General features: G+C 36.9%; 1 protein-coding gene across 6 annotated transcripts; it reads right to left on the reverse strand.

The window, feature by feature from the left end:
• Positions 1-1,843: 1,843 nt before the first annotated feature.
• Positions 1,844-19,077, reverse strand: LOC127797450 (protein argonaute 4-like). 6 transcript variants are annotated; one of them, XM_052330365.1, is made up of 24 exons: positions 18,927-19,077; positions 18,614-18,660; positions 15,582-15,830; positions 15,267-15,472; positions 14,940-15,155; positions 14,726-14,862; positions 14,514-14,611; positions 14,327-14,424; positions 13,979-14,147; positions 13,775-13,891; positions 13,596-13,703; positions 8,264-8,326; positions 8,044-8,157; positions 7,796-7,961; positions 7,605-7,717; positions 7,357-7,494; positions 6,945-7,075; positions 6,531-6,596; positions 5,377-5,440; positions 5,151-5,262; positions 5,001-5,074; positions 2,633-2,727; positions 2,494-2,525; positions 1,844-2,276 (listed from the first exon to the last, which is right to left on the reverse strand). In XM_052330365.1, exons 3-24 carry the CDS (start codon positions 15,819-15,821, stop codon positions 2,101-2,103), a joined length of 2,733 nt encoding a protein of 910 aa, XP_052186325.1. In that variant the 5' UTR covers positions 15,822-15,830; positions 18,614-18,660; positions 18,927-19,077; the 3' UTR covers positions 1,844-2,100. The 6 variants fall into 6 exon arrangements, with proteins under 6 accessions (XP_052186325.1, XP_052186324.1, XP_052186322.1 ...); XM_052330364.1 differs by having other exon boundaries at positions 15,582-15,845; XM_052330362.1 differs by having other exon boundaries at positions 18,902-19,055.
• Between the last annotated feature and the right edge of the window lie 2,335 nt (positions 19,078-21,412).

Here is a 21,412-nt window from a genome sequence, read left to right on the forward strand (position 1 = left end):
TTTAGGGGAATTTCGATCGATGAGGTTGACAAGGTGGACTGCCTATCTAAATTATTGTAGTGTGTGTTTGATTATGTATATTTATCATGAAAAGTAATTAAATATTTTTAATATTTTTATAAAAAAATATGCATAATATAAGTATTTAAAGTTTATTTTCATAGAATATAGAATTTATTTTTTGATGGGAGGAGTGGTTTTTATTTCTTAGTCAATCATTATTTAGAATTAAATTTTAAGTAATAAAATTAAACACATCCATAGTATTATTGGTTAATTATGATTCAAAGCTCTTTTTCAAGGCTGATTTTTCTAGTTTTATGATTTGGAGAGCTAAAAAAGAGTTGTATAAATATATGGAACATGGCTGAACCTGATCAAGTGCACAGCAAGCTCAGATTAATTAACCCCGTGTAAACCGGCAAAAGGCCTCAAAACTGTTCAACAAAATCAGATTAAAAAAAATAAAAATTATAAAATCTAACCAGTCTTAAATAAAAAAATTATTTTTTTAAAAAATATTTTCAATCACTCAAACAAATTAATTGTATTCTATATTCAATTTTAATGTTTGCACCTCTTCTAGAGCAATAACATTAATAATATAACTCACCAAAAAAAAAGAAAAGAAAAAAGAAAGAAGAAACCATAACCATAAAAAAAATGCAACTCGGCGTTAATGAAACACGGCCAAAAATGATAACGTGGATAAATCACTACCATGTTAATTTTATATAAAGCAGCTCCATCTACAGGTTAAGGAAAGCTATTTTAATACAAAAAAACACGGCCAGTTAAAATCTTTTCCGGCCATCCCTTTTTCACTCTCAATGGTAACCTCCACACCACATAAGCAAGATTTCTTTGAAATAATTCTTTGAACGATACAACATCTTAAGAAAATAGTGTTTCTTCAGATATGATAAAGAGGAAAAGCACACATATGAGAAACCAAACGGCGACCTACAACAGACAGGAGTGGTGGGGGGCAGGTATGAATTCAAAGTATTTAAACAAAAAAAATCAACCTATTCTTCACATTATATATGGAAGTATATATGAAGGTAACTTTCGAATATGTGAATACAGCACCGAGCCAAAAATATTAAGATCAGCCACGCCATTAAAAGCACACTGCCTCCTTCAATTTGAATAAAACTTGCAGGACGATGTCACGCATCCAGAGGCGCATAAGCAACTATTCAACGCATTTTGAGCTTACGATCCTAAAGTACAGACGAAATTCATAGGTCTTTCTTCAACATCAAATACTATAAACAGCCATCGACCAACGATTACTCTGATAATTCAAGAAAGCTGGCATAAATTTGTCAACATAAATATAATCTCTACTGCAGACTGAAAAGTTTTCTCAGATATAAACTAATCGACGTAACAAGGTTTTGGCACTTTCTCGACCAGTACGAAAACAAGCATTGAGAGTGGGAGACGATTACCATCGCTTCGGCTACAGAGTCCGCTTCAAAAGTCGGGGGTTCCTGTTGCTGAGAAGGAAGGCCAGGGAGCTTGAGGCCGACTGTGGACGGCCAGGCTTTTATAGTAGCGGCCGGCGACCATGGCTTGGGTTTAGGTTTGGACTCCTGTAATGGGTCCATCTCGAAAATATTCGATTTAATGATATGATACCGCAATCAACGAGAAATGTTATTGGTATATCATATACATATTTTGAGCTATATAATGTTATTAAAATGTCTAAAATACCATTCACCTAAGACAGTAAAAGTGAGACGCATCAGCTAGACAACAGCTGCGACCGCTGCTTAATATATATATATATATATATATGTATATATATAAAACACCTTTAAATCCAAGGCCAAGCACAAAAACACCCTCCCTCAAGTACCAAGGGGGATTCATTCTTCACAAGCTCCAGCCATCCATACCATAAAAAGGATAACAAAACAGACAATAGCCAAAACAAATACACCATGGAGGAGAAAGGTCACAGCCCCACACCAAATGGCAAATGCGAGGTTATATATATACAGCCAAAGTCTCTCTCTCTCTCTCTCTCTCTCTCTCACACACACACACACACACACCATCTCGGATTTGGGGCAGGCCGGCCGGCCTTTAGACGAAGAACATGGAACTGCAAACATTCTCCTGCAATTTGGGCAGCTGAGGTACAGGAACAGCTCCTGCCGACGTCATTCCTCCATGACTCGACGAGGTCTCTGATGTGTCCTCGAACTTTATAAATGTCCCCACCTGGGTGGCCGCCAAGTGGGCGTAACATACTGGAGCAACTGCAAGCACAAAATAGAAGATCGATCTGAGGATGAAGGATTCAAGAGAAATTGCAATTAAGATTGCTGGCTGAATCACCCCACTCATTTCGATTAAGCCAATAACTAGACTCATAAAATGAGAGGAGTGGCAAGGCCTTCTCTTGATATTTGAATATTTCTGCTTCAACAAGAAGGTCTGTTCGCAAGAGAGAATAAAAAAAACAATCATAATTACCAACAGAGATGGCAGTTGTGCTTCTCTGGTACCTGCAACAAATGAAACTTAATAATTCGATAGTTGTACAGTCTTAACAGCTCTTCTTAACATTTTAATGAACTGATAATGCCAACTCGCTTAGGTAAATTCTACTTACACGTAGGACAGAGAATGTACTAGTTCCTGGAGTTCATCAGCTGAAAAACCAACTTGATCTAACAGCACATGGTAATGTGTGGGTCTTGTAGTCCCCTTCAAAGAAAAGATGCATCGGCATCAGACAACAGCAATCGCAAGCCTTTATCCCACTAAGTGATTTTAAGAATACACCAAAGAACTAAGTTTGGCATATTGGATCATCAAGAAAAGAAACATACATTACCAGAGTAGTTACTCATGAAGTCCCTCTCCCTAAATAACGGGGGCTGAACTTTTCAAAACTCATGGAAGTAGCTTTACACATCTAAAAATTAGACAATCTTTTTTCTTTCTTTTTTTCCTGCCAGTAAAATACTTCTTTAGACTTCAATACAAAGTGGTTTGCTTCCTGAATTTTTGGGCTTAGATGAATGAACGAACCAAACAAGGCATAGCAAAAGGTCAACAACAACAATTGCATGCCTTAATCCACTAGGTCAATAGAGAACCAAAAATGTAGGCAAAGGCTAAAATATTCGAAACTTCTTTCTATATAAAATAAATAGTCTAACAACCTCATGGTCTTAGGCTTTTTCTACTCTCTTTCTCTGGATAATCCAACACCTCACCAATTGAAATTCACTTTAAACCAAATTTGAATCCCAGTTCTATTGTCAATTTTTTTTTCTGCTGACCCAATCCCTAGCTGATTTCTATCCTTCAGGAGGCAGCACCACAAGCTCCAAATTTTCAAGATGAAAATAGAACAAGTAGACAGAAAAAGAATTTACAGTTCCATAATTTAAGAGGAAAACAATATTTAGAGATACTAGGCATAATTTGCGAAATCAAATGATTGCAAAACTTAAAAAAGTGAAGAATGAGAACTTCAAAGTTTCTAGAGTTGAGAATATACTATCAAGGACTGAAATTCTAGAGGCCAAATGACTCATCATGACAGTAGGCTGGAATGTTTACTAGTGAGAAATATACAGAGGGATCTTTTATTTTATTTTTCTAAAAAATGAGATTTAGGGAATGGTATAACAAGTTTTGGAAACTGGTGACACTGAAATTATTTTTGTTGCAATTAGTATGTTTCTTTACTGATAACTATACCATCCAGAAAAGCTACGGTAGTTGCACAGCATGGTTCCGTGGCAACTGGTGATGTAAAGCAGAGATTTGAGTATGGAAATATAAGCCTATAGGTATAAACATAGAATTAATTGTCCAATATTCTGAGCTATACAACAAAAATGGTTTTAAAGGTGTCTCATAAAACTTCCCTTCTAGCTATAATAAAGGGATTTAACGATCACATAAAATATTGAGACACTTCTCCACTTCAACCATACTGCCTTGATTTTACGAGCAACATTAGTCTGCCCCCTATTTTAAATAATGACCAAGATATATTTGATTCTCAATTTGCTAAACTCAAAATCTTTAGACCATATAATGTGACGTGTGTCTGCATAATTCAAGCTTTATACACACACACACACATTGTTTAGACTCAATCCACCAAAACAATACCATCCACAAGTAATATACTTAAGGGCACCTCTTTTTGGATCTGCTTCGAGTTCATCCATCAAAAAGCAAAGAGCAAGGGCTCAATATAGTCCTTGGTTCAATCCCATTGTAACTGAAATAGCCCCAACATTTACTCCGCAAGCCCTAATACACATTTCCGCTCAGTGATACATGTCTTTACCTTATAAAACTTTCAAAAATACTTCTCTGTGAACTCCGTCATATGCTTTTTTTATTCAAGTCAATAAATATCATATGCAAATATTTTAGTTTATCTCCAGATCCCTTCACACCAGTCTTCCCTTGTTGGCCAACCAGGCATAGATCAGTTTTCAAAGATTGTTTTCTCACCTTACTCTATCAAGGTTTCATAGAATGCCACATTTTCTTGATCCCCCTATAATTTTCATTACTTTGAACAACTCCTAAAACTAACCAACCATTCCAAACAAAAATTGAAATGACTGAGACTAGTTGAAATGGAAAAAGAAGTTCATTGTCAACACCTTCAATAGGAAGAACTACACCGTCCAAACATCAATATCTATATTCCACAAAAAATAAAGATTGTACAAAGAGAAATGATGTCAAAATATTAAAAATTGTGATACCTTATCAGCAAATTGGCAAAGAACATCACATAATTAACTAGATAGGGATCTCAAAAGCCAAAACACAAATTTTAAAAATATAATAAAATTTCACGATTACAAGTAAAATACTGCATAAGGCTAGGTCATTCCAGTTCATTGACAGAGCACTCACGCATGAAAAAATAAATCAGACAAAAAAAAGAAAAAAGAAACTACTAGAACTTTGAATAATGCTAGAAGTCTGGAAATACTCACAATCATTCCAGCATGTGCACACAAGTAGAAGTCATTGTTCCGTGGATGACATATTTTGTTGTCTATCACAGTACCTGCATAACATTAGAATGCTTATTTTTTAATTGTCCAGTCCAATAATTGAATGTTCCCATGATTTTAAGTGCTAACCTGGTGGAACATTTTCTGGAGATCCAGACTGGAAAAATTTTGTGTGATGGTTTTTCTGTGCAACAATAACAACAAATTTTGGCGACCAGTTCTCATCGAGAAACTTGCAAGCCTGCATGAAAGAGAACAAATTAGAGAAGAAAATGATAAATGCAACCTTTTCTTTTCATGAAACCAAGGAAAGAAGATGGAATAGCATATTGACAGAGACATGTTGGACAAAAACCTCAATGATCTGATCAAGTTCGATGTTGAGAACTTGGTTGAACTGGGATTCACTGACTCCATCTCTAGAAAAGCCACAACATTATTATTAGAATATACATGAATTTGAAAACGAAAAAGACAGTAGATTACATGTTGCAGAGGAAAGGAGAAGATTCACAGGTCAATTCAACTCAATATTTTTCCAATTAAACAAATCCACTTCATTCTGCATATCACAACAAATCACATCTTTCCTTGTCATTTGGCACTCACTTGTCCTTTAGCATTATTCTTGGTGTGGATAACATCCACATTGACGAGTTTGCATTACAGAATATATTATATATGCACTAGAATTCAGTACCACCAGCCCACTAGAATTATTGTAAATGGCCAGAACAAAGCCAACTATGCAAAATAGGTGGAAGAATGAGAGTTTCTCAGCAATATAAGAAAAAAGGAAAACTTAAGTCATTTGCAGAAAAACAAAAAGATGAGGGAAGAAAGAATAAGACATATCTCTGAAGAGGAAGATATCAGAGAAGAAACAGAACATGAGAGATATAAGAAGGGAGTAGAGAAGGGAAAAAATGGGAGACGAGGAGAAAAGAATATCCAAGAAAGAAGATTCCAAATCTTGTTCAGTAATCACTAATCCAAGTCTCAATAATACCTTAGGGGGTCTTTGATTAAAAAAAAAAAATCGTTGTAGTATTATGTTCTATAGCAAAGCTTGTAGTGTGTAGAATTAACCAGTAAGGTATAGGAAGGTAATGCAAAATTGCATCAACTGGAAGGTATTGTTCAATTAATATCATATCAAGTCACTAGGCATCGTAAAATTGTATCAACGGGAGGGTATTCTCCAATTAACATCACCTCAAGTCACAATTCTACAGTTGCTTCTACATTTCTTTTCCCGAATAGTTGCTTCTAAAATATTAATATATTTACTGTGAACTGTAAATTCCTTTCCAGTTTTTTATTGCTTCTGTGATTTTATATTCAGGCTAAATAGATTTTTCTTTCTCAAGCATAACAAGTTTTACTGATTTCTTTCCTGCACAACCATTTTCTCATTACTTACCTACAAAGTAAGAGCAGAGAGCAAATGATAACCCAGGTATGTTATGGGGAAAACAATTCTGACTAGACAAGCAGAAAAACAGTTACCTGAATATGATAATCTGTTCAGGCTTCCGTTTCCCTGAACTCACATAGAAATCCAGTAGCAGCTCCCTAGAATGAAAAAAGAAAATCTTATTTTGGCTCTCAAAAAGGTTACCAATAGTCAAAGAACTACTTCTAGAAATTAAACACATGCACATCCGAAAGGTATTCACAAATAAACAGCACCACCCAACCCAAGAGTCAAAAAAACTAGAACTAAGATACAGTGAATGCATGCTAGCTCATAAACATAATGGCTAAAACAGAATTACAAATAGGGATAACTCACAGGAGAAAGGCATTGGCAAATCAATTGCCCTACTAATTTGAACAATCAACTCAGTAATTAAGTTACACACAAGCTTACTACCTCACATCTAATGGCTAAAAAATAGAATCAAACACAAAAATTTCTACCTAATAATCCCATCATCTTCAGTGTCAGAGACACGTTTAAATAGTGAAGCCATCATCTCAACCTTGGGAGACTGCGAACGGACAGATGCCCTATAACGAGAAATCAGTGGCCACTGACGGGAACTCACTACCTGCAAATTTGAACAACAAAAGGAATGCTAATCATAAAGAAACTGGATACAAAGAAGGTTAAAACAAGAAAAGAGATATTTGTTATTTCTTTTCCTTTTTCATTCTTTCTTTTCTTTATTGATCTGTGGTGGAGATTGACAGCAAACTGCCATGAACTATGCTATGTTCCGTATAGCTTGCAAGTACTATTATGAATTGAAAGTATTAAGAGAAAAATCTAACTTCAAGAAACATAGAGAGATACAAAAAAGGCAGAAGGAAACAAGCAGAAATGTATTACCGCAGCAATTGAGGGTATATCAGAATGACCAGGTGAGCCATGCGATACGTCCATCCCAAGAATTAGAGTAGGAACTTTGGATATCAAGGGAATAGAGGAAGAATGTTCAATAGCTAACACTGAATTCAATCCACCGAGCTGCAATGAAGTGAGAAGACAGTGAAAATTTGAATCAAACTTAAAAACCGAAAGGTTACAGACGAATGGTTTAGAATTAAGTAAAGTTTCATTTTGTCCTAGGATCTCACCTTCGCATTAATCTTAAGGATAACATTTGTAAGATATTGGTCGTTGACCCTTGTTGGTGCCATGCATTGAGTCACAATTCCAAAGTCAGCAAGATTCTTTCGCTTCCACGGACCTTACAGACAAATGGAATTACATTAAACACTAAAAAAGATCACAACAGTACTAAATGAATAAATCAAATCAATCAAACCATATATATCACAGTTCTTCCTATCTGGAAGCAGACAAAGAAGAAATTGAGGAGCCCCCGGAAGTTTTGACTGTATTTGTTCAAATATCTTTTCCACTCTAATAGGAGGTGGGGCACGTCTATATTGTGGTTGCTCATCAAACACATCGAATGGAGGCTCAATATGCTACAGAAAAAACACAAATAAAAATCAATACTCTGAATAATATAGAACTAAACATGTGATTTTCAAGAGACAAAACACATACAATTCCTTTTGTTTCTCCAATTCTGATCAAGTCTCTAACTAGGCCACGTACATCACAACGAGCCGAAAAGTTCACGACAGCCCAGCGCTCAATCTTTGTTGGCTCCACTAGTTTCTAACCCCAGAAAAGATTGTGTTGCAAAGGTCCCAGAATTTAAGTCACAGTTGATAGGTTCACATAAGGAAAAAAAAATTAAAAAATAAGCAGAATTAAGGAGAACCTTATTGTTAATATTCCATCGTCCATTCCGAGGAAAGAACTCTTCTCCATTTCCAAATTTCAACTGCAACAGGATAAAACTATGCTTAGTCTAAAATCCAGTAGTGGCTTAAGGTGAAAAATCAGAAGGTATGATACATCAAGCAAACAGAAAGATAAACTGATAAAATATATTCTCCTTCTTTATCTTGTTCCTTTCTTGATTAGGTTTATTTGTATTTTTCTCTATTGTAATCTAATCCTATAAAATAGGAATGTAATATCTAAAATCTAGGAGAATTCTTAGAAAACTCTTGTATAAATATTTTTTATTTGTATCAATAAAATATACGGGAATATCACTTCCCTTTCTCCTTTTTCTACATGGTATCAGAGCCTCATTAATAGGCTGAAACAATAAACTCTAGTGCTTTCATTGCACAGCCACTTCATTCTGTTCAAGTGCCTTCATTACACTGTCACTATTCGCAGTTACTGTTCATCATCACCGTCATTGTTCACGTCAGAATGCTTATGTCCGACCACTGCCTACCACCACCACCACCATTGGGTTCGTCGTCATTAGATTGGCCGACCACCGGAGAATCGCGGTCATCAGAGTCCACGTGCCCCCATGCGCCGCCATCAATTCGCCTCCGACCCCACGCACTAGCGCGTGAAGAAGCGTCTGTTGCTGGGTGCTTCTTCCTTCCATTGCTGTCTCAAACTGCTGATTCCTTCTCTGTCGATTTCTTCACCATGACAAACACTTATGAGACAAATAACAGTGCTTCATTTGACATGCCAATGGGAAGTTTGTCTAACAGTGACCTTCCAGAGTTACATCAGTCTTATAGGCTTGATGGAAGGAACTACTTACAATGGGTGCAACTTGTGCAGATTTTCTTGAAAGGAAGAGGAAAAATGGCCCATCTGACCGAGCCTAGTCTAGATGCTAAAGACCCTAATTTTGCTGCATGGGAAGTAGAGGATTCCTTGATAATGTCTTGGATATGGGGCTCAATGCACCCTGAGGTAAGTAAAAATTGCATGTTTCTGTCTACGGCTAAGGAGATTTTGGATACTGCAAAGCGTACTCATTCTAAAGTGCAAGATGTCTCGGTTATTTTTTATATCAAGATGAAAATAAGTAGTACTAAACAAGGTTCTCTAACTATCACCGAGTACTATAATAAAATGAATGAATATTGGCTTGAGTTGGATCATTATCAAGATATCAAGATGAAATGTAGTGAAGATGCAGCTACCATAACTGCAATATTTGAAAGAGATAAGGTAGTTGAACTTTTAGCAAGCCTTAATGTTGATTTTGATTAAGGGTGCAGGTTCTAGGGAAAGACAAAATTCCTTCTTTAAATGAAGTCTTTGCTACTGTCCATGGTGAGGAGTATAGGAGAATAGCTATGCTAAATGAGACTTCTCTTGAGGGATCTGCAATGGCAACTAACAAGAAAGATGCATCTCAGTTTAGGTCACAACAAAGTGGGAATGTTTTTAATCCTAAAGCTCAAAATAAAGATGGTTTATGGTGTTCTTTTTGTAAGAAACCTAGGCATACTAGGGAGACCTGTTTTAGACTCCATGGGAAAGAAGCGATACTAAATAAGGTAGGAGGAATGAAGAATCTTCAGAATTTTCAGCCCCGACAACAAGTTCAAGCCTATCAAGCTACCAAGGAGGAAGAGACCGCATTGGAGAAGATAGATTCAGTTACAACCGATTCATTTATCATGATCGAACAGCTTAATGCTGAAGAAATCAGCAAGCTTCCTAAAGACTATTCAAGGTGGTTCTTGTTCCATGGCCCAAACAGGTATTTGCTTCAATTCTGAATCTAGTATTGCCTCACATACTATCAGGAATAATCTATGGATTCTGGATTCGAGGGCTACTGATCATATGACCTTTGATATAAATGTCTTCGATTCCTATACCCCACTAAGTAGCTCCAAAAAGATAACGGTGGCCAATGGTAATACAATTCCTATAGCTGGACATGGTAATGTAAATCTCAATTTCTCATTGCCTATGCAGCATGTTCTTCATGTCCCAAATCTTTCTGGCAACTTGATTTCTGTTCATAAGCTAACCAAGGATCTAAATTGTTTTGTTGTCTTTTTCCCAAACAAATGTGAATTTTAGGCACCAGACACAGGGAAGAAGATTGGAGTGGGTGAGGAATGGAATGGGTTGTATTTTCTGAAGACATGCAGTGTTGATCTTAAGGGGGAGAAACCTTTAGCTTACTCTTCTCAGCCAGCTTCAGCTTTTTCGATTTCTTTTCAACCAGCCATTTCGATCCATGATTTTTGGCTTCAACATTGTCGTTTAGGGCACCCTTCCATTAGTACTATGCAGTCTATGCTTCCAACTATGCTTAGAAATTTGGACATTTCTAATCTTCATTATAATGTGTGTGAACTTTCTAAACATCATAGAGTTTCATATCCTGTGAGTAACAATTTATCCTCTCTTCCATTTACTTTGATTCATTCGGATGTGTGGGGACCATCTAAAATTCCTAATTGTTCTGGGGCTAGGTGATTTATTACCTTTATTGATGATTGTACAAGAACAACTTGGGTTTATCTCTTAAAGAATAGCCGCTATTAGTTCTATCTTGCCTATTTTCTATAAGATGATATCTACTCAATTTGGGTCTCAAATTAAAAAATTCCGAACTGATAATGCAAGAGACTACTTCAATCATCACTTGCATAACTTCTTCCAGAGAGAAGGTATAATTCATGAGTCTTCATGTGTTGATACTCCTAAACAAAATGGTGTAGCAAAAAGAAAAATGAGACATTTGCTCAATGTTACTAAAGCTCTCTTACTGCATCATTTTGTCCCTAAGTCTTTTTGGGGGAGGAAGTTGTGACCGTTGCCTACCTAATTAACCGAGTTCCTTCTACTCTTCTAAAACACCAAAGCCCAATTCAATGCTTGTCCTTCTATTTTCCAGCAATATTTTCTCATTCTCCTCTTCCTTTGAGAGTCTTTGGTTGTGTTGCTTTTGTCCATGTATCCAAACATCATAGCGATAAACTGGACCCTCGAGCCCTCAAATGTGTGTTTCTTGGTTGTTCGCCCACTCAAAGATGTTACATTTGTTGAAAACCATATATCTTGGGCTGATATAAATAATGATCTTCCCATTTTGAAAACCTTTCATGATTTGCAAATTCATGCTCCATTTAACCAGCCAGAACCTCCAGAAGAACAGCTGCCATCCACTCCAATTCAATTCAAAGGATCTCCCTATGTATTTAAGAGGACACAACAACAACAACCCATTCCAGAACCTCTTCCAGCACCAGTTTCTTCTCCTAATCCAAGTAATGAAACCTCACGTTATTGTCCCTCTGATTCTTAGCTTAATTCTGCCACATCTAATTTATTGCCTGCATCAATTACTAATGATCTTGATCTGCCAATTGCCCTTCGAAAAGGGATCAGAAGCTGCACCCAACACCCTTTGGCCAATTATATGTCCTATCACCGCTTATCTCCAAATCATAAGGCCTTTTTGACTTCCTTAGACACAATTCCTATTCCTAAGATAGTTAATGAGACTTTCCAAGATCAAAATTGGGTTCAAGCAATGCAGGAGGAGATGAGGGCCTTAGAAAAAAAATCAGACATGGGACATTGTCCCTAAGCCAAAGGGAGTCAAGCCCATGGGCTGCCGGTGGGTTTTTAACCTCAAATATAATGTAGATGAGTCCCTAGAAAGGTATAAGGCTAGTTGCTAAGGGATGTACACAAACTTATGGCATTATTATCTAGAAACTTTTGCTCCGATAGCCAAAATGTCAACTATGCGTATCCTATTAGCCCTGGCAGCGCACTATGGCTAGAAGTTACACCAATTTGATATAAAGAATGCCTTATTGCATGGAGATTTGGAGGAACAGGTGTTCATGGAACCCCTTCCTGGCTTTGATAAAGGGTTGTCCAGACAGGTATGCAAATTAAAGAAAGCTCTTTATGGCCTTAAACAGTCTCCTCGAACCTGGTTTGATCATTTTTCTAAAGCCACGAGGCATATGGGTTATTCTCAAAGTAGGGGTGATGATACTCTTTTCTTTAAGCATTCCTATGGGGGAAGGGTAACTGCTCTTTTGGTTTATGTGGATGATATTATTGTCACTGAAAATGACTGTGAGGAGCAGGGACAACTTAAGGATAATCTGTCCAAGACTTTTGAAATTAAAGATCTTGGTATTTTGAAGTATTTTTTGGGTATAAAGGTAGTTTATTCTAAAGCATGTATCTTCTTATCCCAAAGAAAATATATTCTTGATCTATTGCATGAGACAGATTTGCTAGGTGACAAAGGTGCAAGTACTCCGGTGGAATTTAATGTTAAACTATGTGATAAAGGTCAACCGGTGGATTAAGAGAGGTATCAACGATTGATCGGTTGACTAATCTACTTATCTCACACCAGACCAGATATTGCCTTCGCAGTAAGTTTGATTAGTCAGTTCATACATTGTCCTACAGAAGATCATATGCAAGTTGTACGACGAATTCTGTACTATTTAAAGACAACTCTAGGTAAAGGAATCTAATTTAAAGCTGAGACAGATTTGGATATCACAAGATACACTGATGCAAACTATGGAGGGTCTTTGGTTGATAGACGCTCTACCACAGGATATTGTGTCTTCTTAGGTGGAAATTTAGTTTCTTGGAGTAAAAAGCAAGGGGTAGTAGCGCGATCAAGTGCTGAAGCTGAATTTCGAGCACTAGCAATGGGCCTATGTGAGTTGTTGTGGTTGCGAATTATTTTGGAAGATTTGAGGATTTTTAGCCATGGGCCAATCAAATTGTGTTGTGATAATAAGTCAACTATAAGTATAGCACATAATCCTGTGCAGCATGATCGCACCAAACATGTGGAGATAGATAAACATTTTATTAAGGAAAAATTGAAAGCCGGATTGATTTGCATTTTGTATGTGTCTTCGGAAGAAGAGCTAGCTAATTGTTTGACCAAAACAGTTTGAAGACTTGGTGTGCAAGCTAGGGATGGTTGATATCCATTCCCCAGCTTGAGGGGAGAGTGATAAAATATATTCTCCTTATTTATCTTGTACTTTATCTTTATCTTATTCCTTTCTTGATTAGGTTTATTTGTATTTTTCTCTGTTGTAATCTAGTCTTATAAAATAGGAATGTAATCTCTAAAATCTAGGAGAATTCTTAAGAAACTTTTGTATAAATATTTTTCATTCGTATCAATAAAATATACGGGAATACCACTTCCTTTTCTCCTTTTTCTACACAAACCACAAGCACTTTCACAAATAAAATTATTCAAATACCCTTGGTGGTGGGAGGACGCGGCCTTCAACTTGAGTGAAGTTAGTGCTGATTGAAATGCCACAAGATCGAAGCATAGGCTCAGCATCATAATTATTCACTTTTAGAGCCTGTCAAAACCAATAAAAGCCTCAGCATAACAGAACAGTAACCATCATATAAATTTGGGGTTGACACCTACATCACTCAATACTCGCATCCTTTCTTGAGGCTTTTGCCTTGATTTTTCCACTAGTGAAGCTCTTTGGAAAGTGGTTAGAGCTTTTGTGTAACGTTGCAAGGAAAGCAAAGAGCATAACTGAAAGCAAAGCACAAGACCAGATATCAGATACCAAAACTGTGTCACATCTTTTTACCTAAATGGAAGTACATCTCATTAGATCACCTCAAGAGGGAAGTACGTAGGGCGCTTTGGCTTCCCAACATTAATGCATGGCAAATCGCCAGAATAACGCAACTCTATATGGCGGTAATTCACGAAATAATCATAAACAGTCAATTCGAGTGCCTGAGCTTCGCCTTCATCATCTCTTGCCCTTTGTTTCAATGAAAACCTACAATATGAAACCAAAAAATGACATTATAGAGTCATAGACACCTTCAATCTATAATTAACCATTAATAGTAATAAACTTAAGGACAGAAAAGATACTTTGTAGATGCAACAATATTGGGAAGTCACACTGCTATTTCTTCAGAGAAGAAAAAGAGAAATAAAAGAAGGAAAGCATACGTCTGCTCTTTGCAAGGATTCTCACTCAGTCCAGTTATTCTGTACTCTGCATTGGAAGGATGTATCTTTATCCTCAAATTCTTGAGTGTGCGTTTGGCCTAATAGTACACAAAAGAATCGATGACATTAAGGAGAAAAAGGGAAGAAAAGGTATCGTAGCAACAACATTAAGGTAAGGTCATGCTACCTTAGCCCAATCAATTGAAAAAGGATCTTTCACATTCTGGTTTGCAATCAGAAAATCAACTACTGGCCCAGGTTGAATTATCATGGTGGTAGATACATCTGAAAAGTGAAAGGCACAGAATGTGGTAAACATAATAAGATTTGATAAGAAAGTAAATTGTAGTGAGTGGAAGAAGAAAATAAGAAAAATGCAAACATGTGTCTGTGTCCTACCCATGTTTAGAGACATGCCACCCTGGGTGGTCCGGAAACTAGAATGGAATCCTCTGCAGCCAAGGACCCCACCTCCAACATCTGCAAAGTTCCTTGGATCATTATGGAAGAAAGATTGGCGAACAAGGAGACAACCCCTGCAAGGAACCTGGTTTAGTTAGAAAGGTGCACAAGTCAATCCCTATAAACTTCTAATCAAAATGACATCACTTACTGTTTTGCTGCATGCTGTCTCAGGATTATATCCAGAACTCTTACAGCTTCTTGAAAGTTCTCTGACTCCTGACCACGTAATGCATTTGCAATGGCCTGCATAGGAATTTGAGCAGCAAAGCTTATCTCTACTTTAAACGTTTTTGATTGGTATGGGCGTCGCTGCCTCTTTCGATCATTCTCATTAGGACTACTGGGATTGCAATTACCATTGTTTCTGTACACCAAAAGAAATAAAAGAATAAAACCAAACTCATCTTTATATGTACAGGGAAAACAATAATAAGAAGAAGATGCAAAAACAAAGTCATAGCATTGCACTCTATACCTATTTGAAGAAACATCCTCAATCACAACAGTGAATTCCATTTTCTTCCGAGGAAGTGGACCAACTGTAAACAAGCTCTTCTCCCCATCATATGCTAAGTCCTTTCCTGCTAGCTCTGTGTCATATGTTTCCTGCACTCTGTCAATCACTCTTCTTCCAACACCCTTGCCATCTACAGGGCGACCATCTTCATAAAAAACCGAAACCTTTTTTGCAGAGAAGACACAAAACAAGGTGAATATTAATGATTTGTGTGCTTTCTACCTCACCATGAGCTTTACAAATCCATATTAGAAAGAAAGGTATCAATCATACACTATAGTGAAAGAAGTGCCCATCAACATTGGTCACATTCACTTTGAAGTGATTAGTTAGAAGAGGAATCTTCTGCCCCTTGGATCCGAGACCACGTCTACCCATTGGGACGCGTACAGCCTTCTTTTTCATTGTTGCAGGAGCATGCTCTGGTTCGGCTTCCAATGGAACCGTATCGGGTGGAACAGGTGGGGGAGGTGGCAACACTTCTGGTGCACCATCTCCATCTTGTGCATCCATCACCAGATCCTAAAGTATAAACAACTAATAAAGATCTCAAAATTGTCAGAACTGTCTAAAGAAGCTGTATAAAAGAAATTACATTTAGTTAATAATCTGCAAGCCATGACAGAACAGTAATTATAAAAAAAACATTACCCTCGAGAATTTATGCAAAAAAAAAAGAAAACAAAAAATTGACAATTCTATGAAATTCAGGCAGAAAAAGGAGAAGTTTAATGTTGTCCCAGTCTTCTGCCTCACTTAATCAAACACTCTACCCTCAAGATAATCAGAAATACCCCACACACGAAAGAAAAGGAAAAACAGAATATGAAAGCAGCCAAAATAGAAGAACACACAAACAAGAAGACACGAGATTTATCCTAGTTCAATTCCCTTTAGGAAACCTACATCCAGACTGCCTTAGGCCTCTTCTCCACCATCTTGAATCTCGAGAACGATTACATGTACTGAAAACAAACTCTCTCTCACAACCCTATACCCAGCACATACTTGCACTCAATAGCTTTCCTCTTACACAGCACATACTCGCACAGATTTCCCAAGAAAGAATCAAAAACCAAATAAAAATTAATGGCCTCCAACCCAACCGGCGGACCAAACAAGACCTAATAAACCAACAGCTTTGCCTGCTATAACTAACCAACTAACAGAAAACTAAATTAACTAACGAATACATCCCTGACATAACTGCTCACCCAAGACAATCAACTAATCTAATACAAATGATTTAACATTTAAAAAGGTCAAGGTAAAAGGTACCACTAAGGATACTTAAACCTGAAGAGACAGACACAGGTAATGTGATATAAACAGGCGTTTCATAAAATGGATCACAAAAGTCCAAATATGAGCTGGCTGGCCTGCTAGCATAGAGTACAACAATTCAAAAGATTCAGACAGATCTCAATGAAGGTGATGTGCATGTAACAGCTCCAATTCAGCCAATAACGTTCAACATGTTTTGACAACAAAATCTACACCTAATAAAAAAACCACTAGAAGCAAATAAGACATTACAAAGTAATAACTCAAAATACTAATAGTAATAGTATGGTATTAAATCCACCAAACTTGCACAAATAAAAAGGTCAAGACCATTAAAACTACATGTTTAACCAACATTTTGAGTATAAGATTTGAGAAGCTACAAGATGCCAATGGGAGCATCTACTGAAGCACACAGGACAAGGAAAAACAAACAATGAGAAAGCAAAAGATGAAGAATGCAAATATTCAATCTCATAGCAAATCGTAAAGATATAGATATAATCAGAGAGGAGAGAACATTAGATAATGAAATTAACAACTCTAATTTGGAGCATTACAAGTCATATGAGCCCTGTCAGGTTGAAGGAGAGTACAAAATTTTGCAACATTTAATAACTATGGTGAGGTTTAAATTCTTAAGGGCAGGTAGAAATTAGCTCATAATTGAACCATGAAGACAATATAGCTCGAACTTACCACATATAAGATAGTATTGTTTGTTAACATTCAAAGAAGCTGCAAACAGCAATCTGATAAACCTGTTAAACAGGGATCGCACTAGCAAAATATTTAACTCCTTTTGACACCTTGTAAGAGACCTTAACTTCTAACTAGGGCATCCTGACCCTAGTTACTTGCTTAAAGCATAAGAATTCTTAACAGACAACAAAAAGCATACAGGTACCATTATCCCATATAAAGCAGACCAAAAACAGCTTGTCTTTTTTATGCGTATGGAAAATAATAACAATAATTAATGGTCACTCTTGATCACATGAACAACTTCTCAATTACCACATAGAGAATTATTTGGTATCATTGGCCTGATTAAGCTTGTTCTCATTCTCTGAAAGTATATGCTTTATTCAAGAGAATCAATGACTGCATGTTTAAAGTATGATCAAGCTTACCCTGAAGGTAATGAGATAAGATTCATCATCACGAGCAAAACATAGGTTACAAATAAGGCCTCTGGATGATAAAGGAAGCAGTGGATTCTCCAGCCACATTACATTATCTCACCCCTTACAAACAGTGGGGTCATGGGCTAAGCCTCAGCTAAACCTTAAAAATCTTTAATGCCATAAATTATAATAATTGCCATTGATTCATCTTCATATAATTCCAGTTGCTTGACAAAAGGAAGGAAATATAATATATTTGCACTAATGATCACAAACGCTCGAAGGCCCATAAAACTAATTCTTATACACATAAAATCTTGTGCATGGGAATACATCTACATGACTAAGACATAGATTAAACCAAAAATAAATAAATAAATTCACAAGAGGCTAGATTCCAAGAAACTCCCTCCACAAAAGGAAATGGCAAACAGACCTAAAGGTATCAGCAGAAGCTAACGAGGAAAAGACTTGCAAAGGAAATGCCTAAATCAGAAAAGACCGGTAACCCACTAGAGAAGCACACAAGAGAACTAGTATAAGAACGTCTGAAACATCATAGCGAGCAGAAGCTAGGGAATTCAGCCAAAGGGAGTCCAAACATACACAAAACAATTAAATGATTTTTGACGGATACCAGCACCACGTTCCCAAAAAGTAGATCTTAAAATATAAGACGAAGGAGAGAAAAACACCAGAAGTACGCCAAAAAGCAAAAAAAGTAAAAGAAGGCAAAAGCAAGTAGAGCAAGACTGCTAACAGAACAAGGAGCTTTAGAATTAAAAGCAGACGAACTTCTGAAAACAGCTTCAAGTGAACACCAAGCCAGAGAAGGTCATGCATGTCAAGAAAAGAAAAAACGCACACGCACCCGTTCAAGGAAAAGAAATTTACCTAAAATGTTAGAGAAGGTGCTGCTTGAAAACGGCGCTGCAATCTTCCTGAAACGCAGAGAGGCAAAGCAAGGAAAATAGACAAATTAGCAGAGGTAGGAGCCAAACCCGCCAAAAAATCAACACTTGTACAGAACCGCAACCAACATTGCAGGGATTTTCAACGGAAACGAACAAATTGGGGGAAAACAACCAAAAACGCTTTCAAAGAGTAAGGCATCAGGATTGTAGAGCACGAAAAGGCATCTAAAGGTAAACGAGGACCAAGCACCGAGCAGAGACAGAGTACCGGTGGAGAGCAAGCAAAACCCTACCAGCCAAGCTCTTCAACGAGGGTGTAGTAGGTCGGAGCTGGCTGCACTTTAAAACAGAACCCACTGGCTCAGTTCCCTTTGCAGGGGAGCGTTAAAAACAGAGCCCACTCTCGCTCGACGCTCGCCATGCCGGTCGGTCAGTGGTCACTCTTACAGACATATAAACTCATTGTTTAAGTACTCAAAATCGAGCTTAAGAGATTAAAAACTTATTTATTGTGACCCAAAAAAAATATATATATTCTTAACTCTGATGATGTAATCGATCTAATTTTTAATTAATTATTAATCTTTTGAGGTTAGAAAAATATTTGATGAATTTATTAAAAAGTTAAGAATTGTGAATTTTCACTAAAGGCCACCATAAATAGATGATCTACTGCAACCCAACTCTCTAAATAGATACTTGTATCAAATAAATTAAATTAAATTAAATTAAATTTATTTATTTTAATAATACAAACTATATGCAACAAAGCCTAATTTAATCTTTGGGTAAATTTTAGTTTAATCTTTTGTGGTTTAAACCGAATTTATAGACATTTTTCGTTATTTATTTTTTATGATTTTGAATTTTAATGATATTATTTTCTTCAGTGGGTCCAAAATAACTTCATCTTAAAATATTTTCTTTTTTAAAATGAATTTGAAATATATAATATATATATATATGAAAATAACTCAAATAAAAAATGTTAATATAACAAGGCGGTGACACACCATTGAGCTGACAATGGCATGGGAAGGCGACAAGTCACAAGGCTGAGTAAATGATCATAAATCTCCCGTGCGGGGCAGCTGTCAGGTAATCCACCGAAATAAATTGAACTTACTGGATAAGATCATATTGCAAGGTGTCAATTCCTTGGACTTCCACGTGGCCACCACAGTGCTACGACTACGAGTGCGATTCGGAGATGCACGCTTACCTTCGTCAATTTGGAGGGCAAATTTGTCGGAGCCCACCTTCTCTCAATTTTCTGCCAAAATTGATTTTGTTAATTTTGGCACGCGGCCCAATATTATTAGCCCGTCCACCTTCCTCATTCATCCTCTCCCTCTCTCTCTCGCTCACGATCGTCTCTCTCTCTCTCTCTCTCTCTCTCTCTCCACATCCGATTGTCCCTTCCTCCACCTCTGGAGACGCGGCGACCGTCGCCGACCCTTTCGCCGCCGCCGCCGCCGGTATATTACTCTTCTCTTTTTCGTGATTCTCTTTCCTTTTTGGCTTCTTTCTAGATCAGATTCTGCTGGTAATAAGTCCAAAAAAGAAAAGAAATTTCAATCTTTTTGGTGGTTTTGTCTGTACTTATTTTGTTTTATCTTTATTACTATGCATTTGCATTTCCAGTTAGGTGTATGTATGTTTGGAATAGAAATTATTTAAGAGGGTTTTGGACTCTGTGCATCCGACTGTATTTGCAGTTTTTTTTTATATATACATATGCATTTCCAGTTATTTTGTTTGCAGGGAACATAAATGTAAGGAAAGTGAAATTGTTGGTATTCCGTTCATTTTGTATCAAAATTACTGGTTGGGTGGGTCATTGCCGTGTCTGATTCAATTTATGAACCACTGCGCAGGGAATTATTTTAGGTTTGTTGTTGATAAGCAGTAGTTCAGTTGTATACTTACTTCAGACAGACGGAAACAGGAGATCGAGCAGTCCTGTTTCAAGCATTGGAGCCATGAGAATTCCATCCAACTCTATATTTTAACTTGTTTTGATATTTGTTTTCTGTGGTATAGTTCTGGATTGATTTGTAGGATTAATGGATGAAATGATCCATTCTTTTCCTTCCTGCTTTTAGTTGTATCAAAAGCCATTTGGTTGGCCGATCTTGTTAACATGAAGTAATCTTGGATATCTTCCTTCTTCTTCTTCCTTTTTTTTCAAATCTTTGATGGCTTAAGGCCATCTTCAAAGTTATCCTTGAAAAAAAAAAAATTATTGAAATTCAGCTCCAACGCTTCTCTCTATCTGTCTTGTCATTCCTCAAATTTTGGTTGAGTTTAAAATATGGCTCCCTTTAGCATTTTGTCCCAACACCTCTTTGTGCTAGATCTGGAATTTGAAGGCGGTGTCAGCGATCAGCAGCGGCGACGGTGGCGATGATGATGAGAAGAACGACAATCAGATCTGGTGTCAGCGATAGGCAGAACGTCGTCTTCTCCAAGCTTCTTTGACTTGCAGACACTAAATCCAACAAGTAGCGTCAAGGGCGAAGAGCAATATCGGCGATGGCAAGGTGAGGAGTAGCTACGGCGACAACGACTCCCTCCTCTAGCAATCTCCTCTCCCTTTTTCAAATACTTGCGTTTGCTATGTATATTTTGATTTTGTATACAATTTGTATGCATTGAAGATATAGGTGAATTATATTTTGTGTATTTAATTATTAATTTTTTATATATGTGCATTTAATTATATATTTCTTTGTAGGCAAATATTTGATTATTTTATGTATTTGATTATATATTTTGT

The sequence above is a fragment of the Diospyros lotus genome, chromosome 3, assembly GCF_014633365.1.
Source record: "Diospyros lotus cultivar Yz01 chromosome 3, ASM1463336v1, whole genome shotgun sequence".
Taxonomy (NCBI): domain Eukaryota; kingdom Viridiplantae; phylum Streptophyta; class Magnoliopsida; order Ericales; family Ebenaceae; genus Diospyros; species Diospyros lotus.

Coding starts and splice junctions, on each gene's coding strand:
- LOC127797450 (XM_052330365.1), bottom strand. CDS start 15,821: ATGGATGCACAAGATGGAGATGGTGCACCAGAAGTGTTGCCACCTCCC. Junction 2,526..2,632: donor GTACATTCTCTGTCCTACGT/GTAAGTAGAATT, acceptor CATTTGTTGCAG/GTACCAGAGAAGCACAACTG. Junction 2,277..2,493: donor CACAACTGCCATCTCTGTTG/GTAATTATGATT, acceptor TTGTGCTTGCAG/TTGCTCCAGTATGTTACGCC.